The sequence below is a fragment of the Pseudorasbora parva genome, chromosome 2 (genome assembly GCF_024679245.1).
Source record: "Pseudorasbora parva isolate DD20220531a chromosome 2, ASM2467924v1, whole genome shotgun sequence".
NCBI classification, from domain to species: Eukaryota; Metazoa; Chordata; class Actinopteri; order Cypriniformes; family Gobionidae; genus Pseudorasbora; species Pseudorasbora parva.
The window spans coordinates 34816964-34833721 of NC_090173.1; the positions used below are offsets into that span (position 1 = coordinate 34816964).

The 16758-nt window shown below is 36.8% G+C and overlaps 1 protein-coding gene across 3 annotated transcripts; it reads left to right on the forward strand.

Annotated features, from left to right (window-relative positions):
• Nucleotides 1-262: 262 nt before the first annotated feature.
• Nucleotides 263-16048, forward strand: slc25a23b (solute carrier family 25 member 23b). 3 transcript variants are annotated; one of them, XM_067417727.1, is made up of 10 exons: nt 263-1159; nt 4352-4475; nt 7521-7608; nt 7828-7939; nt 8047-8205; nt 9531-9677; nt 9754-9867; nt 11663-11830; nt 13824-13974; nt 14146-16048. In XM_067417727.1, exons 1-10 carry the CDS (start codon nt 959-961, stop codon nt 14325-14327), a joined length of 1446 nt encoding a protein of 481 aa, XP_067273828.1. In that variant the 5' UTR covers nt 263-958; the 3' UTR covers nt 14328-16048. The 3 variants fall into 3 exon arrangements, with proteins under 3 accessions (XP_067273828.1, XP_067273839.1, XP_067273849.1); XM_067417738.1 differs by lacking the exon at nt 263-1159 and having other exon boundaries at nt 4353-4475; nt 7833-7939; XM_067417748.1 differs by lacking the exons at nt 263-1159; nt 4352-4475; nt 7521-7608 and having other exon boundaries at nt 7845-7971.
• The last annotated feature ends 710 nt before the right edge of the window (nt 16049-16758 follow it).

Below are 16758 nucleotides of genomic sequence, written 5' to 3' on the forward strand. Positions count from 1 at the left end.
CTAGCTGTGTAGCCTATTATAAATGTAGGCCGTACATTTTTTTTATTATAATTGCAAAAAATAGGCTAGCTAGCCCTACTATTTAGCATTTGTTATAGGCAAAGTTTTAAGAACCACGAAAGGACGACATATTAAGTTCAGTAGCATATGCTGCGCGCTCCCGAAATCGCTTTCACCTGAAGAAGTTTCCAACACTCTTTTTTTATAATGTATGGTAGGCCTATAGCCTGACAATAGCCTTGCAATAGCCTTCAAATAATAAATTGTAGCCTAATTCCTGAAGCTGACCTAACCCAGAAACAGACCGAAGCCAATGAATCAGTTGAAGACTGCGCGTAAGTAGGCAATCAATGCCATTATCGCTCCTCGAGGCGGTTTCATAGATTTGGGTCCGATTTGTCCAGCGGCAACGGCCGGCGCTCATTCTGCACATAGAGCAGAGCGATAAAATTGAGCAAGCACGCGAATTGTAAGCGCTCGTGCGCATGTGAGCAGTAATTAATATGCGGGTCTCTCCGCGTCGCGCTAAAACGCGGTATAGCTAACCGGTGCAGGCGCGCGCTTGATGTCATCTGAGCCCAGAACAGCAGGACAATCCTGAGTTGATGGACCTGGGTGTGAGAGAAGCGATATGGAACAGTCAGTCTCGAGGATTATTATTCTAGCCAGAGGGGCAGAGGTTTAATACTTCCTGGATTAACTCTGTCGTAATTGGAACGGGCTACAGAACAACGCGCTGCTGATATTTTGCGCCCGTTTTCTTTATAATATTACACTGTAGCGGGACAGTGACAGCTTTACATGCGGCAGTTTTTGATTCACCTCAATCCACTCCTAAATCCTCGCAGTGGTGTTTGCTGAAGAAGCACCTGTATTCGAGAGGTAGGATGCAGATCCACTAACACAGCTCTGATTCTCGAGAACAAATTTGGCCCGTATTAACCGACAGCTGTTTCATATGGGCGAAGCGAGAACTCGGCTCCCTTCGTGTTGGACATGGGCTCGCTGTCAAGATAACGGTGCGTCCGACCCAGAGCGGGAGAAACGATGGGTCGAACTGTTCGACCAGCTGGATCTGAATAAAGATGGGAGGATCGACGTGAATGAGCTGCGCGCCGGATTAACCGCACGGGGGATACTTCGCAGTGAGGTAGACGAGGTGGGTCGCTCGGGACGGTAGCTACATTTGTGCACCCTAAACATGTTCATTTCTTTGAGCTGTAGCAAAATTGTGATGGATTGCTGAATTGTTTAAGACCAAACAAGACCCTGTGCTTACTTTCAGCAGGAGTGAAACTTATCCAATACTGCTGTGTCTTCGACCAAGGACAAATGATCCCGTGTAATTTATTTAAGAGTTAGACTTTCCACGCTGCAATATTGACAAACCATCAGACTCATTTGTTGCTTGTGTAAGACAGACTTGAAAGTGTTGTAAGGCAGGGAGATGTGACGTCATTAGTTTAACCTAGTAGGAGCCTGGGCAGTCAATCAATTAATTAAGTACAAAAATATAATTTAAATGAATACATTATTATTAGGCGTAATATAAACTTGTAAACTGGAATCATATTTCTTTTATATTTTCCCAACTTGTTTTAAATGAAGAATACAGTTCTGTAATACAGAACAACTTCTGTTACAAGTAACTTTCATAATCACAGTTAACTTAGCTTAGATAATTGAATATTGTGTTGGACAACAGGGTGCCTGTTTCGGGTCAAAAAGGTTGAGAACTACATATTAAAAAATAAGAAGTGTCAAGAAGTGATGAACAACACTCATAGATTTCCTGGGCATCATAACAGATTGATAAAGCATTCACATTGGCTGTTATATTTTTAAAGTTTAATAACATATATCAAATTTACAATTGATTCACAACATTTAAATGTCTCTATTAGCCTTAACCCCCCCCCCCCCCCCCCCCCCCCCCCGCAGAGACACACACACACACACACACACTATTTGTTTTGTGGTCTAATACTGCACTTTTGTTTTTAACATTCATTTACACTGTTTACACTGGGGGGAAAAAGATTTTACTTAATATTTTTGTCTTGTTTCTAGTTAAAATTTCAAAAAAATTCTTACATTAAGATACATTTACTAGACAAGTAAAAATTATTATCTTGTTTTGGGAAAAAATAACTCAAATTAAGAGAGTTTTTGCTTAAAATAAGCAAAACAATCTGCCAGTGGGGTAAGTAAAATACTCTTGTTTTAAGATTATTTTACTTATCCCACTGGCAGATTATTTAGGCCTATCTTATTTTAAAGGGGGGTTGAAACACTCAGTTTCAGCCAATCTCGTGTCAATCTTGAGTACCTATAGAGTATTATTGCATCCTTCATATCTCCGAAAAGTCTTTAGTTTTATTATATTTATAAAAGAAATATAGGCTGTACCGAGTCTTTCCGGAAAAAAACGAGCGCCTGGAGGCGTATCGTGTGGGCGGAGCTAAAGAATGACGAGCACGAACAAAGCGGTGACGTCCTCAAGCGTGGAGAAACCCATGGCTATCTCAGCTAATAGATCCAGAATCAAATCTGAGGCTGAAATAAATTGAACACGAGAAACAGTAACAGCAGGACGTCTGTGTCTGTGGTATGTACTGTATTTAGTGGCCTGTCAACATTTGTGTGTGTTTACTCGCAGTTTATGAGGACATGATTCGGTAAACCTTAGCAGTAGCAAGCGAAACGGTTTTGCACATCTGACTAGTGTAACGTTATACACAGAACAACAATGGAGTAACCGTTAGCGCATTTGAATGACGAAGCACGCGATCGTGTCGTTTACTGATGTTTACTCACGCGACGATAGCCAACAGCAGAGACATTTGAAGCAGTTTTACTCACCGGCTGCTTCCAAAGCAGGACCGACCCTTTATCGCTGGGACCGCTCGTCAAAAACACACTTCTTTGGTATGATTTGGTGAAGTCCTGTGACAGCAGTGACCGTGGAGATCCACTTTGCGATGCGACTGAAGCGATGCCTTGAAGCTTCCCGTCATTTCTGCGTTCAAATCGGTTCAAATAAAGCGCTGCCTTCCCGGAATGCTGTGCTGAAGCGTTGAAGTCGCTTGACGTCAACCATAGGAATAAAGTGGAGCGCGGCGCGCGACATAGGTGTTCACGGTCGACTGGATCTGCACCTGAGCGAGTGTTTATGGGCGTGAACAACCCCCCCCCCCCCCCCCAAAAAAAAGCAAAACTCTCTTAATTTGAGTTGTTGTTTCCCCAAAACAGGACAATTACTTTTGCTTTTCTAGTAAATACTTCTTGTTTTAAGAATGTTTAGATGTTTGGACTAGAAACAAGACAAAAATACTAAGTAAGAAAAGCATTTTTCGCAGTGTATAGTTAGAGGTTGTAAATAAAAAAAAATGAATTTTTTTTAACTAGCAGAAAAATTTGAAATAACTTTATAAAAATTTGAGAAACATTGTGCAAAATAACAGAGATTTGTTACAACACTAGTGTCCACTACTATTTAAGAAAGGGATAGGTAGGTGGTCCAATCATTTGACATAAACAGAAGAAATAAATCCACTGGGTTTGGCTGCTTAAGTTCCGGGACTGTAAGTGCACTTGATCGACACCTTGACAAGGGAAAGAGTTTGTAATATTGACAGTTTATTCACTAATACTTTGTTGTATGGCCTTATACAGTTATATTGGTTCCACTGAAACCACCTTTTATAAGACTGCAGTATACAGGATGGCAACTTGATTTGAGATAAGTGCAGAATTTAAATTGATGGCCTGCTCATAAAAATACTTTCCTAGTATAAAAGGGCTGCCTTCTTAAACTTGTTTCCACACAAATTTGAGTGCACCAAACTTTACATTTTGACTCCTGTTGCAAACAGCCTTGTTCTTGCCACAGTGACTTGAAAAAACAGTGCATATTATGTACGATTTAAGATGAAACAATGGAAGTGTCATTAAGAATGTAGCTTGGAGACTCCAAGTTTCCTTGGAAAGAGCAGCACTATGTGCCAGTGATATGTCTGTTTTGTTGGGGTGTGTGACTGTGTTAGTCATGTGCTGTGATGTAAGAGGAGAGATTAGCTTTAGCTCACAATGTATTTGTGATTCGAGCCACCAGACTACTGGCAAGGCTTTGCACACAAACCGGAACCTTGTATCTATAAGCTCAGAGCAATGCCTCTTCTCTTTCTCTTTCTCTCTCTCCTTTTGTTTTCTGTTTGTTTCTCTTTGTTCCTCATTCTACATAGGCATGGCCACAGATGCAGTGTTATATGAAGTTCACATAAGTTCACTCCTCCATCAAACCCTCACATTCTTGCCCCTAACGGCACTTTCCACCTCCTCCACCCCTCAGATTGTACGTGTGAGTGACACCAATCATGACGGCCAGCTGGACATTGAGGAGTTCACACGATATCTGCGCATACACGAGAAAGAGCTCCGACTTATGTTCCGCAGCCTGGACCGCAACAACGACGGTCTGCATTATCCTTTCACACATTATAATGTTACACTGTAACTGCAACCTCATAATACCTCACTGAAAATGCATATTTCCTTTTTGCACAGTATGATTTTTGTGTTCCATATATATCATCATTATATTAGCATTCAAAAAATTGAGGTCAGAAAGATTTATTTTATTGTATTATTTGAGAAAGAGAGGTAACACTTTATATTGATAGTGATAGTGATCTTTGGACGTTCTACTTACTATAAGTAACTTTGCAACTAAATGTCAGCATACTTTCATTAGAGTATTAGTAGACCGTCGGCTTAATATCTCCTAACAGACATTCTGCTGACTATATGTAACCTTTCAAGTACATGTCAAATTATTCAAACCAAAACCCTAACCCTAACCTAACTATCTATGAGTACTCTAATGAGAGTTAGTCGACATGTAGTTGCAAATAAATGAGACTTAACTGACATGTAACAATCGAAGTTACTTATAGTAAACTATCAAAAAAAAGTGTAACCAAGATGTCTATTTTAAAGGTCCCGTTCTTCGCGTGTTTTTGAAGCTTTGATTATGTTTACAGTGTGCAAAATAACATGAGTTCATGTTTCGCGTGTAAAAAAAAGGAGTTTTTTACACAATTTACTTATCTGTACAGTATGAGGTGCCACGTAGGATTTAAATCAAACTTCGCTTATCAATACATACATAACACACGTGCATATACACCTATACATTACTCGCATATACATGTATACTATTGGATGTTCAAAATACATATATGAAATACACGTGCACACTAATATGAAATCCATACTAATACATATAATGTTAGTAATGAATGCATACACACTTGTGAATAACTTGAATATACATATAAACTTGACGCACGCATAGACCTATAAATACTCGCATATACATATAAACTTCCATGCATATACACCTATAAATACTCGCATATACATATAAACTTCCATGCATATACACCTATAAATACTCGCATATACATATAAACTTCCATGCATATACACCTATAAATACTCGCATATACATATAAACTTCCATGCATATACACCTATAAATACTCGCATATACATATAAACTTCCATGCATATACACCTATAAATACTCGCATATACATATAAACTTCCATGCATATACACCTATAAATACTCGCATATACATATAAACTTCCATGCATATACACCTATAAATACTCGCATATACATATAAACTTCCATGCATATACACCTATAAATACTCGCATATACATATAAACTTCCATGCATATACACCTATAAATACTCGCATATACATATAAACTTCCATGCATATACACCTATAAATACTCGCATATACATATAAACTTCCATGCATATACACCTATAAATACTCGCACATACATATACACTCACTGCACGCAGACACACCTATACTCACTCGCACATACATATAAACTCGATGCGCGCGTACACATCAATAAAACACTCGCGCATACATACAAAATAAAATGTGGATGCATGCTTTAGTTCGATCTCAAAATGGGCGGGCACAAAATGCCCCTTTCCTCTGATTGGTCAACCAAAGATCCGCTCCGCGCAATCTTCATTTATAGGCCTAGCGCTTCTTACAATACAGATTATTTCAAAGCAGTTTTTACAGATAATATAAAAATTAATAGACATTGTTTTTTGGCTTTACCAACAGCTCTAAGATAAAGTTTATCGAGCTATTAAAGTTCTTGATTGAATCACTTTCGTTGTAAAAATCATTAACTCAAGACGCTTAAATGACATCTTTTTAACTGAAAACAGAACAGAAACAGAAATGTTTAATCCGCTCTTGCCGTTCATTTACATGTTTTAGAAACTATGAATTAACATTTTGCGTGTACTTGTGGGCCGAGGGTTAGTCAACAAACGGTGCAGGGGTGTAGTCCAAACCGGCTGTTCGCTGTAGGCTTTGAAAGGAAACTTCTGTTAAATAAAATATCTCGCTTGGCATTGAACTTTGAGCTTTATAATTTTACAGGTATTATTTATGCTCTAACAGCAACATTACACACTAACTAAAGTTTGAAAGATGGAATCGCGAAGAACGGGACCTTTAAACAACAGTTGTTCTTTTGAACTGTATGATGTCAAATATTCCAAAAATTAAGAAATATTAGGCAGCACAACTGTTTTAAACATTGATAATGATTAAAAAAAAAAATCTTGAGCACAAACTCATTATGATTTCTGAAGGATCATGTGACACTGAAGACTGGAGTAATTCAGCTTTGCTATCAATATCTCACAGTTAATTTATTTATTGCAATTCTGATCAAATACAATGTGGCCTTGGTGAGCCTTGGGGTCAGTTGTGGCTTAATGGTTAGAGAGTTGTTCGAATTGTTCGATTCTCAATACCGGCAGGAAATGACGGAGATGCCCTTGAGCAAGGCACCTAACACCCAATCCCTTCCCGCGAATGGCTGCCCACTGCTCCGTGTGTGTGTTCACTACTCACTGCTCCTAATGTGTGTTTGCACTAACTTGAATGGATTAAATGCAGAGGAAAAATCACATCACTTCACTTCATTAGAGACCTCTTTCAAAAACATAAAATAAATCTTACTGACCTCACATTTTGAACTATAGTATATCCTCTACGATATACATGTAGAATAAGCATTAAACGACAATTTTTTGATTCATCTTGATTGTTATACCTTTGTGAGTAATGTCTATAGAGAGAAAAAAAACGAACCGGATTGGTGCTTGCAACACGAAGCTGTTACAGTTAATGCCCAGAGCCCCCCTCAGCTAAAACGGCAGTTATGGGGGCATTAATGTAAAGGGCCTTGTGCCTCTAAACAGACATAAAATGCAAATAAATTGTCTGTCTAACAAGAACAGGTCCCTTACATGACAAAGAGATGCGTTTAGCCACTTAGCTCCGTGTTGCAAGCACCAATCCGGCTCGTATTTTTCTATAGACTGTACTCACAAAGTTATAACGATTAAGATAAACGTAAAAATTTGCCAGAGTTGAGCTTTAACGTATTTTATGACCTCAGGTCACATAGATGTTGCAGAAATTCAACTCTCCTTACACAGCCTTGGAGTGAATGTATCTACAGAGCAGGCCTCCAGAATCCTGCAAAGGTTAGAGTGCTTCAGCTTTTCACAAAACACTGTGGGTCTTCATCTTTTTTTTTTTTTTAGAGCTTAATCAATGTCATGCACACAACTACTCCCACTCTGGCTGTGTTTTCATTTGACTTTGAGATGTTTCTGTGAAGCCCACATATGTTGAGTCACACACTTTCAATGGACATAGAAAAAGCTTGTTTTAACTATTCTGTATTTCCTTTTGTGTGTCAGCATAGACAGAGATGGCACTATGACTATTGACTGGAACGAGTGGCGGGACCACTTCCTGTTTAACCCCTTGCACAACATGGGGGACATTGCCCACTACTGGAAACACTCTCTGGTTTACTTCCAGCTCTTTTCAGAAATTAGATTGTAGGCTTGATATTCCTAGATATTTTCGAATGTAAACTTCAACTGTCTTTTGAATCTGTAATGTATGTGTTTCAGATGTTGGACATTGGAGAGCAACTGACTGTGCCAGATGAGTTTTCGGAGCAGGAGCGGCGTTCAGGTGTGGTGTGGAGACAGTTGGTGGCCGGGGCAATGGCGGGTGCCGTTTCGCGAACGGGAACTGCTCCTCTGGATCGTCTTAAAGTTTTCCTTCAGGTTCAGTAATTTCTTAAAGAGGCCATATTATGCCCTTTTATAAATTCTTGATTTTGTTTCTGGGGTCTACTAGAAAATGTTTTCATGCTTGAATATTCACAAAACATTATTTTTCACATCTCACACTTTTACTTTGCTGCAGCACCTCTCCTCCCAGTCTGTCAGTAACTCTCTGTTTAGTCTCTGATTGGTCAACTGGACCAGTGTGTTGTGATTGGTCAAACACTTTAAGTGTGTTGTTCGAAAATGTCACACCCCTTACCATAACCCAAGATTAATTCCTTGGAAGGGAATTATTTAAATGAGTGATATAATGTGACGTGTACATTCGCTGAAGAAAACTCAAGACTAAAATCAAAGCTGTAATGATATTCATAGGCAGAGTTCAGGAAAGAAGGAGGTGGGAATCGGCAAATGTCAAAAATAAACAAACAAAACTAAAGTAAAGCAGCAGCCCCTCATGGACAACTGATGCATATGAATATAATAAAACACAACATAAGTAGTCCAGACCTGGCCCTCTATTGTCGTGTACTGTCTTCACTCTGTTTCTTCACAGTTTTTTTTCCAAATGTAAATTCATGTCTCAGTTACACTTAATGATGTAAAATAGACATTACTTTACACTACATTAAAAAAGAGAAAAAGAGAGAAAAATACACCAAATACAGTTCTATTTTGTATTTTTACATTAACAAAGTAATTCATGTTCTATTTATTAAGACCAAGTATAAAGTTTTTTATCGTTTTAAGCATTTTTACATTTATAAAAAGAAATAAAATAAAGGCAGTATCAATTTAAACAATATAGTTTATTTGTGAACTGCTGTTCTTTGTAACTTATTTTCGGATCATCGGTCATCCAGCTCGAGTGAACAGTGGTTAGGGGAGGCAAGAAAGACATGTTGTCCCACTGTAACTGTTCTGTTGGTGTTGCTTTTGGACAGTTACTTTAGGGAATTTTTTATGTCGCATTGTGTATGTTTGCATTGTTTTATTTTCTATTATGAATTATTTTCTCATCCTATTTTTTGAGGAGGCTCCCTTGCCCCTAGTGCTTACTGATAGAGAGAATCTCAATTAGTGGCTTTGTGCATTGTGGCTTTGCAGACTTTTTTCAAAGAGCAAAATTACACAGTAAAGATAGAGATAGAAGCATAATATGTCATCTTTAAAAGTGTTAGTATAAAGTTATATTGTCTCTGTGAATTACTGTTGTATCAAAGAACCTCAACAGGAATAAATAAATACTATGTTGGCAGTTCTGTTGTGAAAAGCACAATACTCATAATGAAAGGAGTGTGAACTGAGTGGGTTTTCAACAGGTCCATGGCTCCAGTGGTGTGAGTTTGTTTGGGGGCCTGCGTGGAATGGTGCAGGAGGGAGGATTGAGGTCCCTTTGGAGAGGCAACGGCATCAACGTCCTCAAAATTGCCCCAGAGTCAGCTATCAAATTCATGGCTTATGAGCAGGTAAGAAAAGTATAATACAGTAGCTACACGTTTAAATTGTCTAATGTTAGTAAACCATTTCAAATGTCTTGTGTAGATCAAATGGCTGATCAGAGGTAGTAGAGAGGGTGGCTCTCTAAGGGTTCAAGAACGCTTCATTGCTGGCTCATTGGCTGGAGCTACAGCTCAAACCATCATCTACCCCATGGAGGTAAGAGAAGAGGAGGAAGTGAGAGACATGAAGAAACGTTCACTTTTCAACTCTATAAGTAATGTAACCACAGACCCTTTTTGACTCAGAAATCAAAAGCCAGCATTCTAAAAACCCATTAGGAATTCCTGAGGGAATCCTTGGTAAATTAGCCTTCTAGGTTGGCCTACAAATTGACGACAAGACTAAATAGCTCTATAAAGATAAGACCTGAAGAACTCAATTGCTTTACTTCTAACTATATCGTCTTTTTATATCATAAACACTTCTATAGAAATTGTATAAAGTAGATAGATATGAGCAAAACAATCTGTCCCAGTTTAAGACAATGGACAAAATAGGGTTGAAAAACTTCAGTACAAGCTGTCAAGATGTTATCTATAAATTATAATTTTAATCATTATTATATATAGACATTAGTAGAGTAAAATACACATTTATAATGTTAGAAAATTATTTCTATTTTTCTGCTCTATTTGTTTAGTGCTGTTCTCTTCAAATTGAATTTGTATTCATTAAAGAATCCTGAACAAATGTGTCCCGGTTTCTACAAAAATACTGAAATTGATACTGAAAAATGTTTCTTAAGTATCAAATCATCACATTATAAGTATTTACATTTACATTTACATTTAATCATTTAGCAGACGCTTTTATCCAAAGCGACTTACAAAAAAGGGGAGAGTAATAGAAGCAACGGAACAGACAAGGCCAAAAACCTGTAAGAGCTGTAAGAAATCTCAATTAATTAGCACAATACACAATTTTTTTTTTTTTTTTTTTTTTTTTTTTTTTTAAAAAGACAGACATCTACAACAAAAACTCACGTCCGCACAGTGCCGAACACTGGATTTTGATAGCTAAGATAGCTACAACCCATTAGGACTAAGGCTGTTGCCCCAGCTGTTGTCGTTAATGCAGATTCAGTGGCCCAATGGGTTGGTTTTGTATTCTAGCTAAACGCGCAGCAATAGCCATCTACAACAAAAACTCACGTACGCAATATAATCAATATTTCTGAATGATCCTGTGACACCAAGACTGGTGTAAAGATGCTGCAAAATCACATTTGACATCACAGAAATAAATTACATTTTAAAATATATTACAATAGAAAACAATAGTTATTTTACTAAAGAAAAGAAAATTCAGCTCATATTTTGGATTTTCATAAAAACAGAGCAGTTAGAGGAAGACAGAACTGAAGAAGTAATGGGGAAAGGCACTAAATATTAAAAACACACTGTATAACCACAGTACATGATATGTGTAGTATGCTATTATTAATATCTGGAGGATTTGGATTTTTAAATTAAATCTTGTATTTGAACTGGTAGATTCCTTTAGTAGTCTAACTCATATAATGTCTTGCTGTTAAAGTATGTTATCTCATGTAGTGTAGTTTTTACAGCTGCTAATGTAAAGTCCAAACAACAGAGAATCATGTAACAGGGGTTTAACCAAGCTGTTCCTAATTGCTGTTTGCCTGTTTACTCGTGTTGTTCTAAATGTTCAAAGAGTTTAAATGAGCTGGGCCTAGTTGACAAATGCAAATGGAGATTGTCTTTCTCTTCCTGGTGTGCTTAAATGCAGAAAACAAGTTTCTTTTCAGATTCTGGTAATTATTTAATGAGGCAGATCAGTATCACATTTTGGAAGCCAAATCCTCTATTTATTTATTTAGACATCTTAACTAGAGCTGCTGCACTAAGTATCTGCAGCGTAAAGTTACCAGTAACCTCCAAACTTATATCTCTCAATATTCTCTTTCCATATTTTCCTTTTTGTTTCCCAGGTGTTGAAGACACGTCTAACCCTCCGAAAGACAGGGCAATATTCAGGCATGGCAGATTGTGCCAAACAGATACTGCGTAAAGAAGGAGTGCGCGCATTTTACAAAGGCTATTTGCCCAACACACTTGGCATCATCCCTTATGCTGGCATTGATCTGGCTGTCTATGAGGTATGGCTGTGTGTGCGTACTTTAACACATTTAAGTGTTTGCGAATTCCTGCTACTACTTACAGGCTGTGGGAATTCAATCAATCAATCAATCAATCAATCAATCAATCAATCAATCAATCAATCAATCAATCAATCAATCAATCAATCAATCCACTTTATTTATATAGCGCTTTTACAATCACGATTGTGTCAAAGCAGCTTCACAGTGTCAAACAGGATAATATTTCATCAAAATTAGATTTAGCTGTACAGTGATGTTATCAGCTTATTTTAATTTTAATTCATCATTCTCAGTTGCTATGGTTGGTAAAATGTTATGTATTTCACATTGCTGTGGTCTCTTTCTCACAACTCACAGGTCTTTTTTCAGGTGATTGGCTTTTCAAGCCCATGTCATTGTTTACCATTTGGTAAAAAAAGCATGTTTTATTTGTCCAAGGACACATTAAAATTATTCAAAAGTGACAGTGAAGACATTTATAGTGTCACAAAAGATTTCTATTTTAAATAAATGATTTTAATTTGAAATGTATATCTAGCAAAGAGTCCAAAACTGTATCATGTTTACAGTATAAATCAGCTTATTAGACTGATTTCTAATCGTGTAACACTGAAGACTGGAGTAATGACTGATGAAAATTTAGCTTTGCAATTGAATAAATGTATTTCTATATAATTCAATTTGTATGTAGACTGAAAATATGTTTTGAAAAATTGCCTAAAAAAGAACAAATGTATAAAACAATAACACATGTAATGGTGTGTTTCTGTTTTGAGGGAGTGTATCACACGGTTTAGTTCTGTGTCCTAGTTTTTCATTGTTTGATTATCAGTTACACCCGTTCGTTCATTTCATTGATTATTTTGTCTCCGAGGTGGAAAAAGTACACAACTCTATTACTTGAGTAAAAGTAAAAGTATTAGTGGTCAAATATTACTCCGTTACAAGTGAAAGTTGTAAAAACAGATTTTTATTTAAGTAAAAGTACAGAAGTATTTGTTTTAAAAAGTTCTTAAAGTAAATTTCCTTTTTTATGTCAACGCATTATTTTATTATTGTTGCAAAAATGCATGCTATGGCTAAACCATCATGATTTAAGCCAGTCAGTGATGCTCCAATCCAACATCTTAGCATACGACTACCTTAAACTCATTTAAATACTTGTATATAAGTCCTTTTAAGGCCGAATTCATGGACTCTATATACTGATTCAGCCCTATACACCCTATAAACTTCTCTTCCTGCCGGACCATTTACATTTTTTAACATTTTATGAGACATGCATCAAGTGTATGCCAACTAAACAAATTTTGTATATTTTCAGAAAACTAAAACATAATTTCTAAATATGGCCTTGAGTGCACACTCTGTTCCGAGGAACCATCTTCCATTTTGCTATAAACTGATCATTGTTCAAAAAATGAAAGGCGAAGCTTGAATTTACGGGTATGTCCCTCTTTGTCTAATGTACTTTCAAGATGGAGGGGCAACATGGCGACCGGCATTCGAACCCCTCCCCCGTATGTATTTTCAATGGCATATTATAAACTTACCAGAATACTTTATAACTTGGAAGAAGTAAATATACATTAATGAGCACATATAGTTTTTAAAGAACTAAGTGTTTTTAGCTAAGAATAAACTAAAAAAGTTACACAGTGTAACTTGAAGTAAAGTACAGATACTCAAAAAGTGTGCTTAAGTGCAATACTCAAGTCAATTTTCTTAATTACTGTCCACCTCTGGGGTTATTTAAGTCCAATGTTTCTTTGAGTTTATCGTCTGTTTTCGTCACATTATTCTGATTGTTTCATTCGTGTTCTGAGTATATGTGTTCTGAGTATTCTTGTTTTTATTTATTTTATTTATTGAGTTTTTATTTAATAAATTGACAACTGCTGTGAATAGATCCACCCCTTTATTTTGTTTTGTTTGCAACGACGTGCAACACAAATAATGTTTTATGTACTCTTTTCTGTTATTCTGACAGACTCTAAAGAATGCTTGGCTACAGCGGTACTGCATGGGTTCGGCTGATCCTGGGGTTTTGGTGCTCCTCGGATGCGGCACTGTGTCCAGCACATGTGGGCAACTGGCAAGTTACCCGCTGGCTTTAATCCGCACACGCATGCAGGCTCAGGGTGAGTGAGATAACATAACTAATTATGTAAACTAACACATAATTCTTATTTTATGTTATTCTGCTTATTTGCTGATATTTTTTTCTATGAAACCCAATATGTTCACAAAAATAAAAATATTTTAAAGTGCAAATGAAAATATAACCTCACTCCTCCTTTTCTTCTGAATAGCCTCAGCAGATGGTGTCCCACAGCTTACAATGGTTGGCCAGTTCAAGCACATTGTGTCCCACGAAGGCGTTCCTGGACTTTACCGTGGCATTGCCCCCAATTTCCTCAAAGTCATTCCTGCTGTTAGCATCTCTTATGTGGTTTATGAGCACATGAAGAAAGCACTGGGAGTGGGATCCTAAGGCAGAATCAGAGTGAGAAAAAAAGAAAGAACCTGTATTAAAATAGGAGCATTAGGGAGGCACAGAGGATCCCTAGAGAAAAGGATAAGGTAGACATAGTCAATGAATGACCTAAAAACCTACTCTACATTGTACATAATCACATTCCCATTGCAAAAGTATACTTCAGTAGGATGAAATGACAAAGGCAATCATTAAGAGCAATGGTTGTGTTAAGAGGATATTTCTCTGTGACTGGCAGCTTGTAGATCTCAGGTTTATTGTGCACTATAAACAGCTTCTTATCTTTAAAGGTGAACACCATACAAAGTACTTCATTTAACATGGAATAGAATGTCATTGGCGTGATTGTAAACGTGGGGTAAAAAACTCATAGGTAATGAAATACATCTAATGACAGAGAATGATGTTGAAAATAGTAGGCCTAATGCAGTATTATATATTTTTGTAATGAATGACAACCAAAGTTTCCCAACCAAATATTTAAGAAGGCGTTTTAATGTACACTGCGGCATGGAATATTTCAAATAGACTCTTCTGACTGATGTTTCATTAACATTTACAAATGAGTGATAAATAGTAAAGCATGTTTCTGCAGGGATTTACATCATTGTACGACTCATATATTTTTGTACAGGTCAGTGAGAGTTAAGCATGTTATATGCTTCAATTTAATGATCAAGGATTTGCACTCTTCAAATGATTGTGGAATTATTTATTTATTTAACCGGATCGTGGTGTTCTTTTATGACATCTCTGCTGCTTTGCCTTTTTGCAACTTTAGCCTTTTCTGATATTTCAGGCCTCATTGTTGTGTAGAGTACAGGATTTAGTGATAAACGGAAGTAAATTATATTACCGCCTTGAACAACACGGGCATTCGATGAGATGGTGACAGGGTCGTCGCTAGAGGGGAGAAAAGGGGTTACGACAACAACGTGCACCGGGCCTCGGAGACCCTAGCTACGGCCATGGAAGGGGAGCGTATTATTAAAGTTTTACATTAGATTTGGATGCTTTGTATTAATTATGGTTATGGTGAATGCTAAAAATGTGTCTCAAAGTAGTTTATTTATTTGTTTTAAGAGCTCTGGTTGTCTATATCAGAAATATGCAAAGCACTTATTTTTAAAGTTGAAAAGAAATGCATGTTTATTTAACATAAAACAGTACTGCTGTTACCAGACTGCATATCAGAAACACTATACAAACAATTGGATGCTTATTAGATTACAGGACTAAACTACAAATAGCAAAGTTATGTGTTTGGCTCTAATGAATGAACAAAATTCAAATTTTCTTATCATGTGTAATTTTATAGAATAGGGGTTCAGTCCTCTTGAAGGCCCTGGTTAGCTGCCTCTAATGCAGATTAAGCCATCTGAATATTTATATGCCTGCCTTTTTCATGTTTTAAAATGATGTATGGTTTTAGGTGTAAAAACTGTTTGAATGTAGTAATTTGAGGAATACATTTATAAATTATCTTAGAAAATAATTACCTCTGGAAACTTTTTTGTTTTTGTTTTTTTGTTTTTGCTTGGATGCATTGCATTGAGAGTAGTGTGCCTTGAGATGCTGTATTCACTTTAAAAGATGTGCATGCAGTTTTATTGCGCCAGTCTGGCAAAGATTCCCTGCTTTTTCATGTATAAATCAGAATAAATAAATTTGAGCGGCTATTAAATATATACTACAAAATAAAATGTTTTACTGATAAACGTGTGATTAATCAGAATCAAAATTTGCTTTCAAATGTTTTCATAAATCATTAGGCATTAATCAGAAAACACTGACTGAAAATATAGGGGGAGACGGGGAGTGTATTAACACAGGGTCAGTTATGACACTGTCAGTTTAATAAATCAGAAAAAGAGCTATGATGTCATCATTATCATACACACCATCATAATTGTTGAGCTCACAGGAGAAGTGACTGTGCAAAATTGTGGATTTTATGAAGAAAAAATATTTTTTTGGAAGGAAAGTAAAAAAAAAAAGTTTTGCTATAGCCTAGAAGTCATTGTATTATACAATTGTCCGACTTGCATTAAAGTATAGGTCTAGCTGTTTCTCTACTTTTAAACACAGTTGTTTTTGTGCTACATTTAAAGACCCAAAATTAATATGTTTTTTTGGCACTTTAAAATGTTATTATTTGTTTTTCAATAAAGTTTGTGCACATTAGATTGCCTAGTGTGGCTCTTAGCTCAGCAAATCACCTTTCCCTAGCCTAGCTGTTGCAGCTCACCCCAGAAATGGAATAGGTTGTTACAGACAGAACTCGTTATTTGACATTAGTCCTTATACTCTGTGCTTGTGTGGTACGTGTAAATGGGTTGTCTTTGTAGACAAATGTGGCTAGAACGTGTAGTTTGAGAGATCTAGCACAAACAACCACTGAGTTAGGCTACTGATGTTCAAAATGTGT